Below are 17,432 nucleotides of genomic sequence, written 5' to 3' on the forward strand. Positions count from 1 at the left end.
AGAACAGGAGTTTCCATCAAGATAAGCTGGGTTCTGTGATGTGCCACGGCCCATTTTTTGGAGTTGAAGGGCCAACTCCAGCCTCAATACGTTTCTGGAGAGATTGGCCAGAACTTGCACCCTGGTACCCACAGACCACCAAAGAGCAGATGTCTACACTACAGGTACACCAACATCTACGACCAGATCACTGCCAACCACCTTCAGACAAACACTGCAACCAGGTTATCAATAAAGAGCAGTGATTACTGCTCTTTATTGATATAAATATACAGGAGATGCATTAAAATATCTCTTAGCCCAGATGAGGAGCGTGTTTCTGAAGCAAGTCCCCTGACGGGTCCTTCTCCCGTCTCTGAGTGGGACAAAAGCGTGAGAACTGGGCTCCTCTCAGGTGATGCTAAACCGGAAAACGTGCTTCAGGACCTGATTTATGTGCCCCAAGCACTGTTTTAACATTGAGCCAGGGAACCAGACTTGAAGTAGCCCAAAGGAAAACCCCACAGAAATGCAAATAGTCTGTACAGCAGGTCCTCGTCACCAATGTTTTTTTCTCTACGCATCTATTCCTCTAGATCTGTGCTACTTACTAATACCTAGACCTATCCATGTGCAATAAGTTTTCAACTCCCAGAGACAACTTCAACTATTAAAATAACTCTCAAAGACAACCTCATGAAGCAAAAGAAAAGGCTGTATAGGAAGGAGACACATGTAGAGCCAGCAGTGGCGCTCCAAGGAACACCACTGGGCAGCCACACAGGACACTCGAAAATACTTTCTCTTGTAAACATGCTGGCAAGGGAGAAACTAGATGGACTGGGGGATACGGGAATTTCCTCTTGCAAACACGATACTTGGACACTGCTCAGGGGAAGCCTTCAACAGCAGATGGCACCTGAACACCAGCTACCAGCTGCCAGAAGACGTCAGGAGCAGGCTTCAGTCCAGCCATGCACACAAGCACTTGCTTATGGCTGGGAGATGAAAACTTTTCCTAAATTGGCATCTTCAGAAAAGCTAGTGCTAAACGGTATTGCAGTACATAGTACCATTTTGTAAGCAGCAAATAAAAGGAAAATAGACGGGGCACCATACCACCTTGCTTGATCAAACTGTAAAGCTGTATCTGTACCTTTCTCATCAGAATAAAGTCAATTTTACCTTGAAAGCCAGGGTGGAAGGGGAAAAGTATCTACAAAGTATGCATATAAAATTGATAAATATTAATAACCACCCTCTGCACTAAAACTAAGTCAATGAACTGCTAGGATGCTTTGTTATGAATAAATGTAGTGAGAGAGGAGGTGTAAAGTGAAAAAAGGGATAACTGGCCAGTAAAATAAAAGTTCAAGTAAAGACAAAGGGCATTGGGGGCCAGAGCTGCTAGGCAAGGGAAAGGCATCGTATACCTACACAAAGGTCCCTGCCTCCTCAAGTCCTATGAAAAGGAGACAATTTTGGCTGTGAGTACCAAGATGTATTCCCCCAGGGCTGCAACGCAGCTGGAATAAAAAAAAATAAGCAAAAAGTGCAATCAAAATAGCCTACATCTGCAGAGAGCCTGAAGCAACAGCATGAAGGCACCACTGTCTGGACTTCAATAGGGTATTAATTTCAAGCCCTGTTGCCACAGAAGATCAACATCAGTAGATAATTCTGGATGTGACAGGAGAAAAGGAGCACAGGGACCCTGGTCATCAGAGCAGATATGCTCTGCTTGGCCAGGCAAAGCCCAGGCAGCCGCCAGCTTTCCCAGCTTGGTGGTGAGGGCCACCTTGTTGCTGTCCTTGTCTCTGTGACACAGGAGAGGCTCTCCCTTGCTACAGCCATGTCATCGAAAGGTCGGACCAAGCCAGAGGGGACCTCATCTGATGACCTTGCCAGTGGTTGAATCAGCGTGCAGAGATTAACTTCAGGAGTTTTCTGGACAGGAAGAATGCCAGCACAAAGGATTTGTGTGTCTGGAGCTAACAGTGTTTGCTGAACCCTCACCCCACTTGGCACCAACAACTCCAGTAGAAACCACCTGTTTCCTCTTGGATTTATGAAAGCTGCAGTAGCAGCTCCATCTGGAAGTAATCTACACTTAGATAGGTCTCCTGCTTATTTAAGTATCTCCTTCATGCCCTAAATACCAACATGGCTGGGCCTGACACTGGGACATGAGCGCTATTCTTCTGAAACTACCATTTTCTCAGAATGTGAACCAAATTAAATGTTTGCCTCTCTCCTTCACCTTTACTCTGGTAAGGATGTAACTATAGTATTAATTAGTTGATTAACTTATCTGAATATATCTGAGGAGTAGAATATTAATTATATAGCCTCACTGATGATACATTGATGATTTCTGACTAAAGAGACTGAACACAAAGAATAGATGTTAAGGAGAACTGCCAATCCCAAGCTTGCAAAAACAAGGGAAAATGTCTCCAAAATAGGTATTAGTTAGGTAGTGAGGTATTAGTTGTAAACAAGTAAATCAGTTCTGGTGCTGGAGAATAAAGACGATCTCTGTAACCAGGAGGATAAAAAAGGGTTCTTCCATTTAGATGAAAGCCACAATTTTTATAGTCACTTGACTTTAAGGGAACTCACAAAGTGGCATCAAAGATGACTGAGCTTGGGCACATGAGCAACTGCTGAATTCCACTCCTTTCAGTGGCCCAGGTGCACACTTGCTTTCCTAGACAGAGATGGCTTCTTGAGGGAAGGCCAAAGCCCTGGAAGAACACAATTTTCTTTGAGGTCTGCTTGGCAGGGACTCCTGGGCACCTTCCCACTGGAGCATTGACACAGCCTTGTGTTGGGCATCCTGGCTGCCCGTGCAGACCAAGAGCCAGGCATTTAGGACACAATCCAAAAGTGCCCATGCAGAACAGAGAGACACCTACAACCATCGTGGCCAGTATGCAGATACCTAAAGCCATGGTCCCCCTGTGACACCTTATTTAGTGGTGCAGGAAGGCCCTCTGCTCAGTTCTACTATTTTTGAATGGTGGTATGTATTTTCTTTGCCTTCAAGAGCTGAGCAGAGCTTGCTCTTTCTTTCAAATCATGCCCAAGAGTAGGAAGTGGTAGCTCAGTCGTCTACAGCAGTTTGATTGCTAGAACATTTTCCCAGGTCTTAGGTGCACCCTAACTATATCTCAAGGCTTAGCTGGGAAAACACCATATCACCGAGAGATAAACTCAAAAAAAAGTTGTTCAGACGTTTCAGACCTGGAGGACTGTTGGAGCTGGGACTACCAGCTCTCTAGCCCCAGGCTCATGCTCTAGCATGGAGATTAAAAAAACCCCACCAGTGCCACCAATTTGGTAGGTATTTCTGCAATAAACTCCTGTCCTTGGCCCAAGTCCTGCTTAGGAACATGAACCCTGCATTGGATGCAGTCTAAAACTGTGCTTTTGCTGAACAGGAGCCTACAAATTAACAGGAATTTAATAATTGCCTTGATATGGTGGATTTACATGAAAATATATTTGCTGCCATTTTGTAGATATTTTTATACATATCATTTCAGTTCATATTTCTTAACTGACAGCAACTGTTATGAAAATACTAAACTGGTCACATTTTGACTCTCAACATGGCCACCACACCAACCAAAAGCAGGCTCTGACACTCTGTAATGACATCTCACAACAATGTCCTTTGCATTTAATCTGTGTGGTTACGTCTGCTGAACATCTGACCTTTGCATGAATCATCCTGATCCACCCAATACATGGTGAGACATGGGTATACAGAAAATTTCTATCCATCCACAGGCCTTTTTCCACCTGCCATACAAGCACTGAAAATGAGATGCTAGCTACAAGGATGCAAAAAGAGGGGAAAAAACTTTTTAATGCATTTTGTGTATAGCCTCACAAAACCTGAATGTGCTTTATGTGCCGAGTTCTTCCCTTTCACAAACTTCCCCTCAAAAAAGATAAGCCCTTGAAGGACAATTAGCTGGAGCTAATTAACAGCTGCTTGAAAAGTAATCCAGGTTAAAATTTCTGCCAAGTAGACTTTTCTCTCAGAGGAGTTTTATCTTGCAAGATACAGAAACAATAACTTTCGAGCAACAAAACTTTCTGCAGCAGCTTCCAATGCATCTTGCTTTACTCTCAAAGTAACTTTGTCATTTTCCCATCTTCTGTTCATCTTTTTGCAGGCACGCGCTTGCTTTCAAGGAGGCGAGTGAACTTGAATATGGTATTTCACTAATAAATGCCATATCTTTCAGAAAAGCATTCCTTTTTTTTTAATGTTTCTCCAGGCAGACAGCACTGATCCCTTCTGCTTTTTCAAGGTCAAAATGTCAATATGCAAAGGGCAATAATGTCACTGTCACCTACAGTCTCGAGTGACAGGACTCAAGCGCAGGCCTCTGACTTTTAAGATAGAAAAGTTGCTCTCAAAATTAATCGATTCCTCCTTTTGGGGAACAATTCCTCCATCACCAAGAATCCTTCACTTTGCCCTTCTGTTGGGATGAAATACTTGGCATTATAAGAAAAGAAGAGGAATAAAGAAGATAAAAGCTCAAAAATGTTAAGGTCAACATTGGCCCGTTGGTTCCCAAAATGAAGAGTTTATCCAAAATAGGTCCAAAACTGCAGCCTCCCTGAAGACATCTTCTAAAGCGCACAAAAGACCCTGAAAGCCCTTCCCTAAAACTCACAAAATGATCCTGAAAAAGTCTCCAATACAAGCTGCCTACACAAACATTGCCTGTGATAATAAATTGCTATGTGATACTCTATTAATAATGCAGCTTAAAATCACAGATGTGAAAAGACAGACTATGAAATGGGGAATGGCAAGTCCTATTTGCAAATTTTGCTTGGTGCTAATGGGTTGTGGTGTAACCTTATAAAAGCTTCTGTGATAATAACATCATGTTATTACTAAAACCAAAAATCCCCAGTTTCATTACCAACGTTTTCTTCCTTTTTGTTCAGATGGAAATCAATATAATCCAAATAGTAACAGTAAAAAACCCCAAATATCTAAAATAGTAATACTACATGCCTGGGATACTTGGGACGATCTCTCTGAAGCTGCTTAAGTTCATTTTCCAACACTTTGTAAAATGCTTTGCATAAGTTGCTACTGGCATTAACATGCCATGTTTTCAGCTGGTACTAATAGCTTATATATAGAATAATATATATTTAACTATAATATCTAATAGCTAGTTATCTGCTGCTATAGCACTGTGTCCGTTTGACTTCGCATTCTGTGCCCCAGACATCTATTTTCTAGGATGGTAAAAGGGGCTGATAGCTTCCTGCCTTTTTAATTAAGTCAACAAGAATTTTAGGGAACTTGAGCATTTGAAGAAGAAAGCTTACATGTTTGATTTGGGGCAGGGAAATATTGTTCTAAACAAAAATGCAACCCTGGGGTGCCTTCTAGTACCTTAAAATAAATTAAACATGATGAAAAATTTATTTCAAATATCACTCAAAGATGATAAAAAAGAAATTACTATCTTAATTTGCGGGTACTTTGCAATATTAGCAAGTCTTGTCCAAGAAACTAAGTTTCTTGGGACACATTTACTTTCTGAAACAAACAAACAAAAAGTTATTTTTAACCAACTAACTAATTAGGGCTTCTCATTTTCTCTCTACAGAAGTGCTAAATTCCTTTGTTATACACTATTTCAAACCCCTCTGGTTTAATAAGCAGTTACTATGTATAGCTTAAGAGCAATCTTAAATTTAGATGGCTGCAGACCACTGAACAGTCACACCAAGCATTTGACTTTGAGAAAACACCTAACCCCTTCTCTAATGTGGTAATAATAATAAAAAAACCCAAAAACCAGAGGAAAAGTAAAATAATTTTGTATAGAGCAACTTCAGTTTTCTTTTAAACTACTTTTGCCTTTGAATCATATTGGCTTGTATTCAGTATCCCTCTAATCAGAACACGTTCCTCTTCAAAAGCTTTATTGTTGGTAGAGCATCAAAGTACAGACATAACAAAGTTTTCCTATTAAAAACAAATTGTAGATCAAGAATGAATGAAGAGTGGGTTTTTTCTGGAAATATTTTAAAATACACTGCAGTTCACTTCTGAAAGGAATGAATATTTATAGTAGGACTTCAGATGAATATATTGCTTCACATCAAAGTAGCTTTAGTATTCATTCAAAAATGACAAACTCGATTTGCCATTCTTTGCCTCAGAACACGTTTTGACTTTGTGAAAATGTCTGACAGTTCTCTAAAGAAACAAAATTATATTCAACAACAATTTCCTTCATCACCTGAGCTTTCCAGAATCTGTAATTTCTCACCTTAAAGTATTTCAATTATTTTGTGATAAATTTTGAAGATCCAACACTTCTGTGGACTCAAATATTGTGATTAAGACAGACCTTGGGACCACTCGTCTCTGGGCACTGACCTGAGGAGACCCATCTCCCTCTGGTCCTCCCATTTCATGGAGAGTGCCATGGAGACAGAAGGAGGCTCATCCAGAGGAAAATTCAGAGTAAGCACCTAATTCACTACTCTTTAAGCTGTTTTATACTATTGTGTTGAGAAAAAACAGGGGTTTTTTGAATTACAATTATGTTCCATCAACAAAAATGAGGTTAAGATTTTCTGCTGACCACAATGAGCAGACACTTACTTTGCTTTTGCTTCTGCATCTTCATAGGCTTTATTGGAAACGTCATCTAGGCCGCCAATCAGATGTTTGAAGGAGCTGTAAAAACAAAGAGGCATTTTTAGAGGAAGAGTCTCCATTTGGGAGCCAAGCAAGCCAACGCAGCTCTTTGGCAGCAAGCAGGGGCCATCCCTCGATACTGGGGATGGCCATGACCGACCAAACTGGCGCCAGGGCCGGGCATCTACTGGGAAACACAGCCTCAGACATGCTGGAGAAGGGGTGGAAATGCAATAACCAATGCCAAGAAGATCCAAACTTATTTATCCACCTTTTTTAGGGACTGAACCCCCTGCAATTACTGCTGAAGTCTTCCTTCCCTCCGATATAAGTTTTAGAGTAAATCTGTCAACGTGGCTGGTGAGTCCCATGATTGTGAGGTGCCACCACCATATCCCTGTGTCTTCCAACGAGAAACCCTAGAAATCTCTCTGTTTTCAAAGTGAAGGATAATCTTTATTTCTGTATCTTAGCTTTCTCGTCTTAAGAGAAACAGTGACTAAAAACACAGCAGAGAGAAATAAAAGGAGGGGGGGGAGAGGGAGCAGAGAAGGAAAACAAAGTGAGGGCAGAAATGCAAACAAATTGTCATAAGCCAAATTGCTTTATGACATTTAAGAGGAGATTTGGCTTTAATTGGGTTAAACTGGGTAAGATGGGGTGAAATGTTAGGAGTGCCTGATACACTCGGTGCTGAGCTGTCTTCTGTATAAGCTGCGAGTAGCTTGAGCAGTCCCCTAACACCATCCTCTGTCCCAGGGGAGATACAAAGGGCATAGACATATTGGAAAAAGAATTAGAAAATCTTTTTATATCGTGAGTGACTCAAACAAATAGACCCAATGACCATCTGATCAACTAACAAGCATCACTCCAGAGGAAAAAAAAATTTAAAAATATAACTGTTATGTCTTTGCTAGTGATATTACACAGTGTCAGAGACTAAACAAGAATTACAAAATGAATATTTTCAGTAATTTTAATAACTGAAATCAATTAATACCTATAATTGAAAATATTCCAGGTGAAAAGCATAGTTCCCTACTATACATTTCCATGATTCCCAACGTGTCTGTCATACACAGGTTTTCTTTTTTCAAGAAAGAAAGCACCATGTGCAAAATGAGAATAGAGTTGGGATAATTTGCAAGGATGAACTGCTGAAAACTACAGTCTCTTGACTAATCTCTGCATTAAGGTCACAGCTTCAGAAATGAAAGTCCTGCAGTTCCTCTGGCTTCTATATGTTTGTGACACTCCTGAGGCACTAAACATAGAACTGAAGAACAGAAATGGCTATTAAGAAGTTGAAAAAAAAATTAATTGAAAAGTTGAAAAAAATTGAAAAAAAATCACCATTTAGGACCAAATTTGCAAATTTAATAATAAGAATAGGATATTTAATATGGCCCTCTCTCAACAAAGACTTTTAGGTTGAAAGGGAATTAATGCTATTCTGCAGGTGAGGAAAATACAGGGCAGGTTAATAAAGGTAACAGTTTGCAGATTGTTTGCATTTTTCCCCCTAAATCACTTGGTTTCAGATCACATGACATTATATAGGATAAAGAGCCACAGATGAAAAACCTACTGACTGAAAAGCTCCAAACTCCAGCTGTTTGTGAAAATACAGCAATGAGCAGAATTCATTGACCTGATGTATTTGGGTTGAGCGGAGGGCAGCTGCGGGAAATGCAATATCCTGCGATGTATGAGGTTAACCAGGGTGACTTTGCGCTCCCTTTGGCCTTGAGTGCAATGAAACTGTTCAGACCGTGCTTTGCCCAAGCAGCTTAAACACGCCATATGGTCTTAAGTGGGTACTTAAGTGTCCTGCTGCAGACAGGAGACGCCTGACCCTAAGCAAGGTACCCCGTGAGCACATGGTGAGCAGGGACACGACTTACAAAAGGAGGCTTAATTATCTTGCTTTATGAACAGCAGCTGGAAAAAGCCATATTTTACCCATTATTGCAATAAATATGAGACAAAAGGTCACAGTTGGGAGAGCTATTTATACTGGTTTGGATCTAGAGCTGCTTGCTGTAACTCCATGTAGCCTTCTCTCATCATTTTTTGTATTCTCTCCTCATAACCAATTTTCTCCATGAATAAACTTCACCCCAACTGGGAAAAACAGTAAAGCAGCAAAAACTAAAGTCTCCAATGAAAAAGTTCAGCTCAGCTTGTATAAGGTCAGTCATGCTAGGATAATAGTTTTTTATTTTCTTTTTCTCCAATTTCCCTTGCTTAGCGGGTTGATACAGCAAACTTTCTTGACACCTCATAGCTATCCCCATCACAAACCAAAATCAGGCTTTCAAATAAGGACAAAAACCTAAAGTCCGAAGTGAAAAAATCTGAAAATACCTGAAATATTTAAAGTGTTTCTTTAAAAAAACCTGTATCATCTTGATACGTGTAACCGAAGAAGACAATAAGTAGAAAAAAACAGCATTTAGCACTCAATATCTGCAAATACCACGTAGTTTTGTAGCACTACAAGCCTCTGTCAGAAGCAGCTGTGCTTTGAGTTTTAGTGGCTCTTATCCTTCAGCTCATCTCTCTAACATTTGTGTTAGGCAATTCTGTACTCCCAGCACCCATAACATTTACACCTGGTAAATCTCAGTGCTCCAGGAAAATATTGTTATCAACATAAATAAATTGTATGGAGGAAAAAATCACATATAAATAAAAGATGAACCCGAATCAACTTCAGTGTAAATATTCTTACAGTTCAGGAGAATCTATGAACATTTTTGAAAACTTTTTCAGGTTCAAGAGGTACATGGAAAAAAAGGGTGCCAATAACAATCAAAATGTTAGGAACATTTCCTTTTCCTCCTGTTTTATCTCCATACAAAGTAGCTGCAAGTAAAGTGTGTCTGTACATGTTTATTCCAATTGATTTACAAAACAGATGTTCAAGGTTGTCCCGCTTGTGTCTACACAATTTTTATCAGAAGATGTTTTATAGAAAATTTCCTGGAGGACCAATCCATCAAATCCAGCATATCGTAGTTAACTTTTCCCCAATCAGTTCAACTGTATTTCTGCAATAAATCTAATAACCCTTCCAGGGAGCTTGAAAACTCACTATGACAGGGCCAAACTTGAAACACTTTGGAGACACCAATGTTGTACATCTCCCACAATTAGTTTCTTCCTAGAGGATGAATTACTGCAGTATCACAATAGGAAAAACTTAACTAGCAACAGTCTCTAATTTATTTCACATGGGGTCTTCGAAAGTCATGAACACAGAAGCCTATGGATTGTGAAGAAAATTGCGCTTGGAATTAAAAATGAATAAAAGACATCTGACAACTAACAACTGCTATAAAATTTTAACATGTTTACCTAGATCATACGTTTGATCAAAAGAAAACTGTATTTTTCCAATGAGCTGTCTGGCTCCTCAAGTATCCAAAGGCTTCTACAAATTCCTTGAAATCGTCAGATGTATGTTTTTACAATTCAGTGACAAGTGGTGTCCCTCAGGAGTTCGTATTGCGACCAGTACTGTTTAATATCTTCACCAATGACATAGACAGTGGGATCAAGTGCACCCTCAGACAAGGAAGGGTGCACCCTCAGGGGAAGTATATTGCAGACAATACTAAGCTGAGTGGTGCGGTTGACACATCTGAGGTACAGGATGCGATTCAGAGGGACCTGGACAACCTTAAGTGGGCCTGTGTGAACCTCATGAGGTTCAACAAGGCCAAAAGCAAGGTCCTGCACCTGGGTCAGGGCAGCCCCTGGTATCAATACAGGCTGGGGGATGAAGGGATTGAGAGCAGCCTTGGGGGTACTGGTAGATGAAAAGCTGGACATGAGCCAACAATGTGCGCTCGCAGCCCAGAAAGCGAACCATATCCCTGGCTGCATCAAAAGAAACGTGGCCAGCAGGTTGAGGGAGGTGATTCTGCCCCTCTACTCTGCTCTGGTGAGACCCCACCTGGAGTACTGCGTCCAGCTCTGGGGTCCTTAGCACAAGAAAGACATGGACCTGTTGGAGCAGGTCCAGAGGAGGCCACAAAAATGATTCGAGGGCTGGAACACCTCTCCTATGAGGAAAGGCTGAGAGAGTTGGGGTTGTTCAGCCTGGAGAGGAAAAGGCTTTGGGGAGACCTTATTGCAGCCTTTCCATACTTAAAGGGGGCTTATAAGAAAGATGGCAGCAAACTTTTTAGCAGGGCCTGTTGCAACAGGACAAGGGGGAGTGGCTTTTAACTAAAAGAGGGTAGATTCAGACTACATATAAGGAAGAAATTTTTTACGCTGAGGGTGGTGAAACACCGGAACAGGTTGCCCAGAGAGGTGGTGGATGCCCCATCCCTGGAAACATTCAAGGTCGGGTTGGACGGGGCTCTGAGCAACCTGATCTAGTTGAAGATGTCCCTGCACATTGCAGGGGAGTTGGACCAAATGACCTTTAAAGGTCCCTTCCAACCCAAACTATTCTGTGATTCTGTGAACCTTTAGGAAGATGTCCTTCAGCAATAATCTGAACTCAACAGTGAAGAAGATACAGGCTCAGCATTGAACTTTTAATTTGGTTCTTTTAAACTAGGTGAACTATTTCACATAGACTCTGCATCGTATTTTCTGATACTAGCATGCATGGCATAGAAGAAACGTGAATGTGAGTGTTTATTGTATTAAATGAGTGCTTTAGCTCAGTCTGTTGGTACCATTTTGGCCTAGACATAAGCCAATAAGGGGTGGGAGTTAGTAAACTTGGGGCAGAAAACAGGGAAGGTGTGGTGTGTTCTTTTAAGGTAATAAGAAGGAAGAAAATGTAACAGCATGTAAATTAATAGCAACAGGGGAAGTATATTTATTCAGGGAATGGAAGTTACTGAAGCTCAGTGCATATGATCCTTGAGCTGGAAGCTGTTTATGGACAATATACCACATGCCATAGTTCATGGAAGAGAAAACATGAGAGTTTGGGTTGCAACTGGAAGTTATTCTGGAGTTTGGATTGATTTTGAAGACATGGAGAAGTGAATGCACATAGAACTGAAGCATTGCAGTCACCACCTGAAGCATCGCAGATACCAGCTGAGACATCAGTGGATGGCAGATGTCTCAATAAGGACCATGACTCTTCAAAGGTAATGATCATGAAAAGGGGGGAAGCATGAGCTAGCAGAGGGAAAAAAAGGCATAAAGCAATAGGTTTGTTGTGCAGGGGAATGAACGTAAGCTACAGGCTGTTACTGAACATGAGAAAGCAAGGAGGAACACCTAGCTCCAGCCAACCATCCAACCGTCCATCGACGGCTGGACTCGATGACCTTAGAGGTCTCTTCCAACCTTAATGATTCTATGATTCTAAGAACTGGAACCTGTGAAGAAATCCAGGCTGTGACCATGCGAAGAAGGGAGATTTTGCAGCCATTATGGGAAATTCTGCAAGGAATCTGTTGCAAAACTGAGGATTGTGCAAGGAGCCAGAGAGGGCAAACTGGGGCCCCCCAAGCACAAGGAATCATGGGTTTATCCCGAAAACAGAAAGGCATGTTGTGTGTCAGGAGTAATGGCACAAAATTTGTGCAGAGATAATGGAAATATGATAGAGGAGCAACCTCCTGCATGGTAGAGACTGCTGATGAAGCCAGAGAGCGTTAAGGACCAAATCCCACTGAAATTCATTATTCTGGTAAAGGAAGGGACTTAAAAAGATAATTGCAAGATGGAAAGAATGTCAATGTTGTCCTTCATAACAAATATTTTCAGGACATGGACAAGTGGGAACAAAATGGCTTAAAGTCCGTGGGACACATCAAATGCTTGCTGTACTGCAGGTCATTTTGTTTGTTAGATCACGACTCTGCTCATTTCTACACCAGAAAAGGATGCTGAAAATCCATTGTTGCAAAGCATGTCTACATAGATTTGCAAGAAATAGCTATACTACTTTTTGGGTGTCTTTGGGGTGTTTTTGTGACTGTAATGGCCTTCTTGTTTCACAAGGAAATTAAAAAGCAAGGCAGCACCGACGTCATGAGAGTTTGGTAATTAAAGACCCATCACGTACCACCGTTTGGTTTTCCTCATGGTATTTTCAACTCCCACTGCTTTACCCCTGTAGCATTTTTAATACCTATTTTTTGAATTTCAGAAATTATTTTAGGCAAACCATTTCATCTTTTCATGCTTAAGCAACATCCCATCTCAAAGCCAACTCTCCCAGAGCTTGCCTGGTGGCCTGGCTCGTCCCTATAAAGAAAGTTTCCTGTATTATTAAATCCTCCAGCGACTAAAACAGCCCTACAATTGCTCATAATATTGTCAAATCCAGAGACCGGTCTTCCATCTCTCCTAGGAATAACTTGCTGTGATACCAAGGTGTAACTCTTACAGTTCAAGTGTTAACTAGATGGGAGTATGGCAGCTGTATTAGCAGTGTGGCTCTCAGGTGTTCTGTGGAACAATTTTCAGATATCTTGGGAACACTTTTAAAAGGAAGCTCGAAGAGTTACTATGATGACAAGAAAATGCCAATGTGGAATATTAACCCCTACCATCAGTAAGACTGAAATTCTCCAGTTTCTCAAAGAAATGAATTGACTGTTATGGAAACAATATTTTCCTATAACTTGTTCTTTGAAATTGCAACATCAATGTTGCTGAAATGTTTCAGATTAAGACATGCAAACAGTGCGTGAAAATTGCTGCTTCAATAGTTCCGTTTGATTCAGCAAAGAGCTCATCTTGTAATAGAAAATATTAGGCAACCTTAATGACACGCATCACTCCTCCTCCTGTGCAGAACAGCCTCCAACTGCAGATAAAGCTGACTTCCAGTTTCCATTGCTACTTTGCATACAACTCAAGGTGAACATTTACCATGACCACCGTAACAAACCAAATGTTGTAATATTCTGTGTATCTGGATATAAAGAAATGCTATTTTTCCGCATTAACAGAATAGTATCTGTACAATTTTCCAAATTTACAGAAGTCTTAGTAGATTTTCTCCATATTAAAATTAGCTTCTACAGTTATCTGCACACCTATAAAATAATAATCTAAGAGAAGAGCTATGACAAGAAAGTCAGAACTGGTCAGGACACAGGAGAACCTTCCTTGAACTATAAATAGTGCTATAAATAGCATTACTTTTCTCGTACTATAAATAGGATTTTTATAAATAGTGTTACTCTGCTACTAATTGCAGAGTGTTACTAGAATCTCTGGTATAGATTAACTACAGCTTCATCAGTTTAAATTTAACTTGCACTTCCTTACTATTTCAAAGGCATTATAAACCAAGTAAAAGGCACAGTAGGCAAGGAAAGAAACAGTCTGTAAAATGATCAGTAAGGACTGACTCAGCAATTACTAGTTATTTGGGTTTTTTTAAATGCTTACAGTGCAAAACAAAAATATCCCTTGCAGAAGCATTCAGAAAAAAAGCATAAATTACTTGTTGCTTTATATTTCTCTGAATTAATGCTTGCTAAGTTATCTAATTATGTCAATTCTTCTTCTCTTTGTCCCACGGAATGATAAGGAATAATGCGTATTTTATCTATCAGGCTACCTTGGTTGTGTATGTTCAAGAAAGCCACTCAGCTGACAATCCTGAAGTTCACCGTCTGTTTTCAATAGACAGACCATAATTTTTTTAAATTGATCATAACCAAACTAACACATCAGAAGACCTAGGGTTTTTGAAGTATTATTTCCCAGTTCAGCCATTACAGAACACTAGATTTCTAGAAATTAAGGACTGTAAGAAATCTGAAGAGATAACAAAACACTTGTATCAAAGCAGGATTGAGTGTATGTAGATCATCCCTAGAAGATACTCCAGCATCTCTCACATATCTCATCAGAATATAAAAAGGGCTTCTGAGGTGACTCCTAACCCAGCATCTGACATTTGATGGTGTCTTGCATCAAGACTATGTGCCTGGAGAAGAGTTCAAGGACAGAGCAACCATTTATGATATTTGCTTCGGTACTCTCCCACACCTCCCCAAAACTTCCTAGCCCAGAGGTAGGTCCTACATATTTAACAAATCCAATGGATTTCTTTTCCTTTTGAACACTTCCAAAGTCTCCTCATTTTCCTATGGCTCTGAGTGATCCCTACGTGAAGAGCCGCCTCTTTTTGGCTTTCACCTCCCTCCTGCAGGTTTCTTTGGGTTCTTGCGCTGGGGGAGGCAGTAAAAAGTCAATCCCCATTCATCCCATGCATCTCCCATGGTTTCACAGACCTATACTACATTCCCTTGGAAGGATTACCGTGGAAGATTTGTCTGTACCTTTTGATGGTCTGTGCCAGTGCTTTACCGCCCTCACAACTGGAAAACCACCCCAAGAGTCATGTTGAATTTTCAAGGTAATGCTAATATTTTTAATCCCGTTCCGAACAATTGTAGAGAGCAGTTGAATTTGCAGCACTGTCTTCCGGAGCCCAGGCATTTCTTTTCTAGATTAAAACCTCCTAATTCCTTCAAGCTCCCTAAATAAGACATTATTTTACTCTTCTGATCTCCTTTATCTCCTTTGAACTGCAGAGCTTCAAGCAGAGCTATATCCTTTGGACAAGGGCTCTCCATCCCCACATGGAATAGAATAACAACATCTTGCTTTAACATTTGCCAGAAGCTTGATGCCTTTCCTGACATTTTGCCCACAGGAACTCAATCTGTGTTGTACCATTACGCCTGGATCCATTTCCACAGTAATGCTATCTCCCCATTTATTTCCATTTTGTCTTTCTGCACTTCTTAATTTTCTCCATGTGTCACTACTGAGTTTTGTCTTGTTGATTTAGGGGGATCTTCCCTCTACTTCATCAAGGACTGTGAATGTATTACTCAAAATTAAATGACCTCTCTGGAGAAAATGATCAAAGGCTCTAGTTAAAAACTGTAAAAGGTGTGAACTGGAGATACACCCCACCTCAAGGCAGGAAAATGATGTACTTACTCTCTGTCTATGACCAGACAAGTTACCGCTTCAGCCGCAATGACGTTGGCTGTTCTGACATCCTCCCTGAAAGAAAAAAATACATTTCTTAAGTAAGCTGTATTATTTTCATGACCACCTTTTTATTTCCAAACATATTGCATTCTTAAAGCATTTCAAGAATAAATTTCTGGGTTTCACAGCTTTTTTCCCTCTATTGATTTGATATCATCATCTGTACAGGCTTCAAGCACACAAAAGCTAAAAACCATGCAGAAGCAGAAAAAGAGAAACAGGTTGCCCTTGTAAATAAGATATCCAGCCATGCATCAGCCCATGCTTTTCATCTGTTTTAGGCAAAGTCTCGTTTCTTACTGTGCACATTTGTGCACAGAAACAGTTTTATTAAAATATTAGCTATTTGCACAGATTTATTTATGAACATTTCAACTTCTGCTCATGTCCTTCTCCCCAAAAACCTACATAAAATCTCAATGTTGGAACATGAAGCATCCAGTTAAGTAGGACGTCAGCTCTGCTACTCAGAGCAGGTACAACATATATGGTAGGCTACAGCACTCGCTATGCATTTGCTATCTGAGCACGGAGGATGCTGGGCCTGTGCTTATAAAAGGGGCCTGATTAGGACGGAGCTTTTGAAAGGTCTCGGCATTAAAACATTGCGCTGGTACTTTTCACCAGCTTTTCAGAAATTAAAAATATTGCGCTTAGAATTTTTTCTCTATCTTCAATACCAAATGCTTTGTGTTCTTCCTTTCCCTGCCCCACAGAGAATTTGGCTGAGGCTAGCCCAAGCTATAAAATATGAATTTAATTCATTCTAATCAGACCGATTTGGTGTTTCATCAGGGTTATAGAGATGTCGTTGCATTTTCTGTGTTGGCCAAACAAAAGCACAGGATTCAGAGTCACTGTTTTATTCAAATCCACTCCAAACCTTTCAATTTTTGAAAGGTAAGTGGATTACAGGCAAAAGAGACCCACCTCTTTTAAACACACCTAATTCATTTAGACCGGAAAACTACTGTACATTTTTACTGAAGTAGAAAATGAGATTTAAAAACGCTGTTAGAAATAGCAGTTTCCCTGTTTAAAGATTGGTGGTATTAAAGCAGTAATACAGTACAAAAAAGTGTGGTGCATGTGGACTCATACAGGAATGTGCATTCTCCCTTTAAGGTAATCATTAATTAACTTTAATTACTTTTGAGCTATCTTAACTTTAATATCTTTAAAACAGAGCAAGCAAAAATACAAATGAAAGAAACACTATTAATATTCAGGCCTATATTCAAATGCTGTCTTTGAGTCTATTTTCAATGAAATTAAGTGTGTATTAGTGCTAATTTATCCATACTGATAAACAAAATTATGGTAATTTAAAGCAAGTAGAAAGAAGTAGCCAAATAGCAGTAGACAATTATCTCTATTGACTTCTAAAACTTTGGTAAATATAGAAAGGATAAGGAATGATAATATTTAATATTCCATTAAGTTGCTGTAGCCAACTTCTGCCGGTATATTAATACATTAAAACAAGTATGCAAACTTTTTGGTTGTTCATTAATTCCTGTTAAAACTTAACATATTTTTCCCATTATCTCAGATGCCTTTCTGCCACAAAAATACAGTTTACACCTTTATAGTTATAGATTATAGACATGATTATAGTTACTATATTACAGTTATACGATTACAGACAAGTAAAATACAGCTATTGGTAGCTTCAGTTCAAACATTTTAAATAAACATTAACATTAGAGATTAAAATGCACAAGTAACTGTTATGGTTTCCACT

The 17,432-nt window shown here is 39.9% G+C and overlaps 1 protein-coding gene across 1 annotated transcript in view; it reads right to left on the reverse strand.

Moving 5' to 3' along the window:
* PRKG1 (protein kinase, cGMP-dependent, type I) overlaps positions 1–17,432 on the reverse strand; it is an 82,375-nt gene that overhangs the window by 63,755 nt on the left and 1,188 nt on the right. Inside the window, exons 2-3 of the mRNA XM_009332763.1 lie at positions 15,635–15,700; positions 6,641–6,715 (exon numbers count right to left, since the gene is read on the reverse strand). Of these exons, the coding sequence (XP_009331038.1) occupies positions 6,641–6,715; positions 15,635–15,700 (141 nt within the window). The remainder of the gene's footprint in view (positions 1–6,640; positions 6,716–15,634; positions 15,701–17,432) is intronic.

Source organism: Pygoscelis adeliae, unplaced genomic scaffold (assembly GCF_000699105.1).
Source record: "Pygoscelis adeliae isolate BGI_AS28 unplaced genomic scaffold, ASM69910v1 Scaffold139, whole genome shotgun sequence".
In the NCBI taxonomy this organism is placed as follows: domain Eukaryota; kingdom Metazoa; phylum Chordata; class Aves; order Sphenisciformes; family Spheniscidae; genus Pygoscelis; species Pygoscelis adeliae.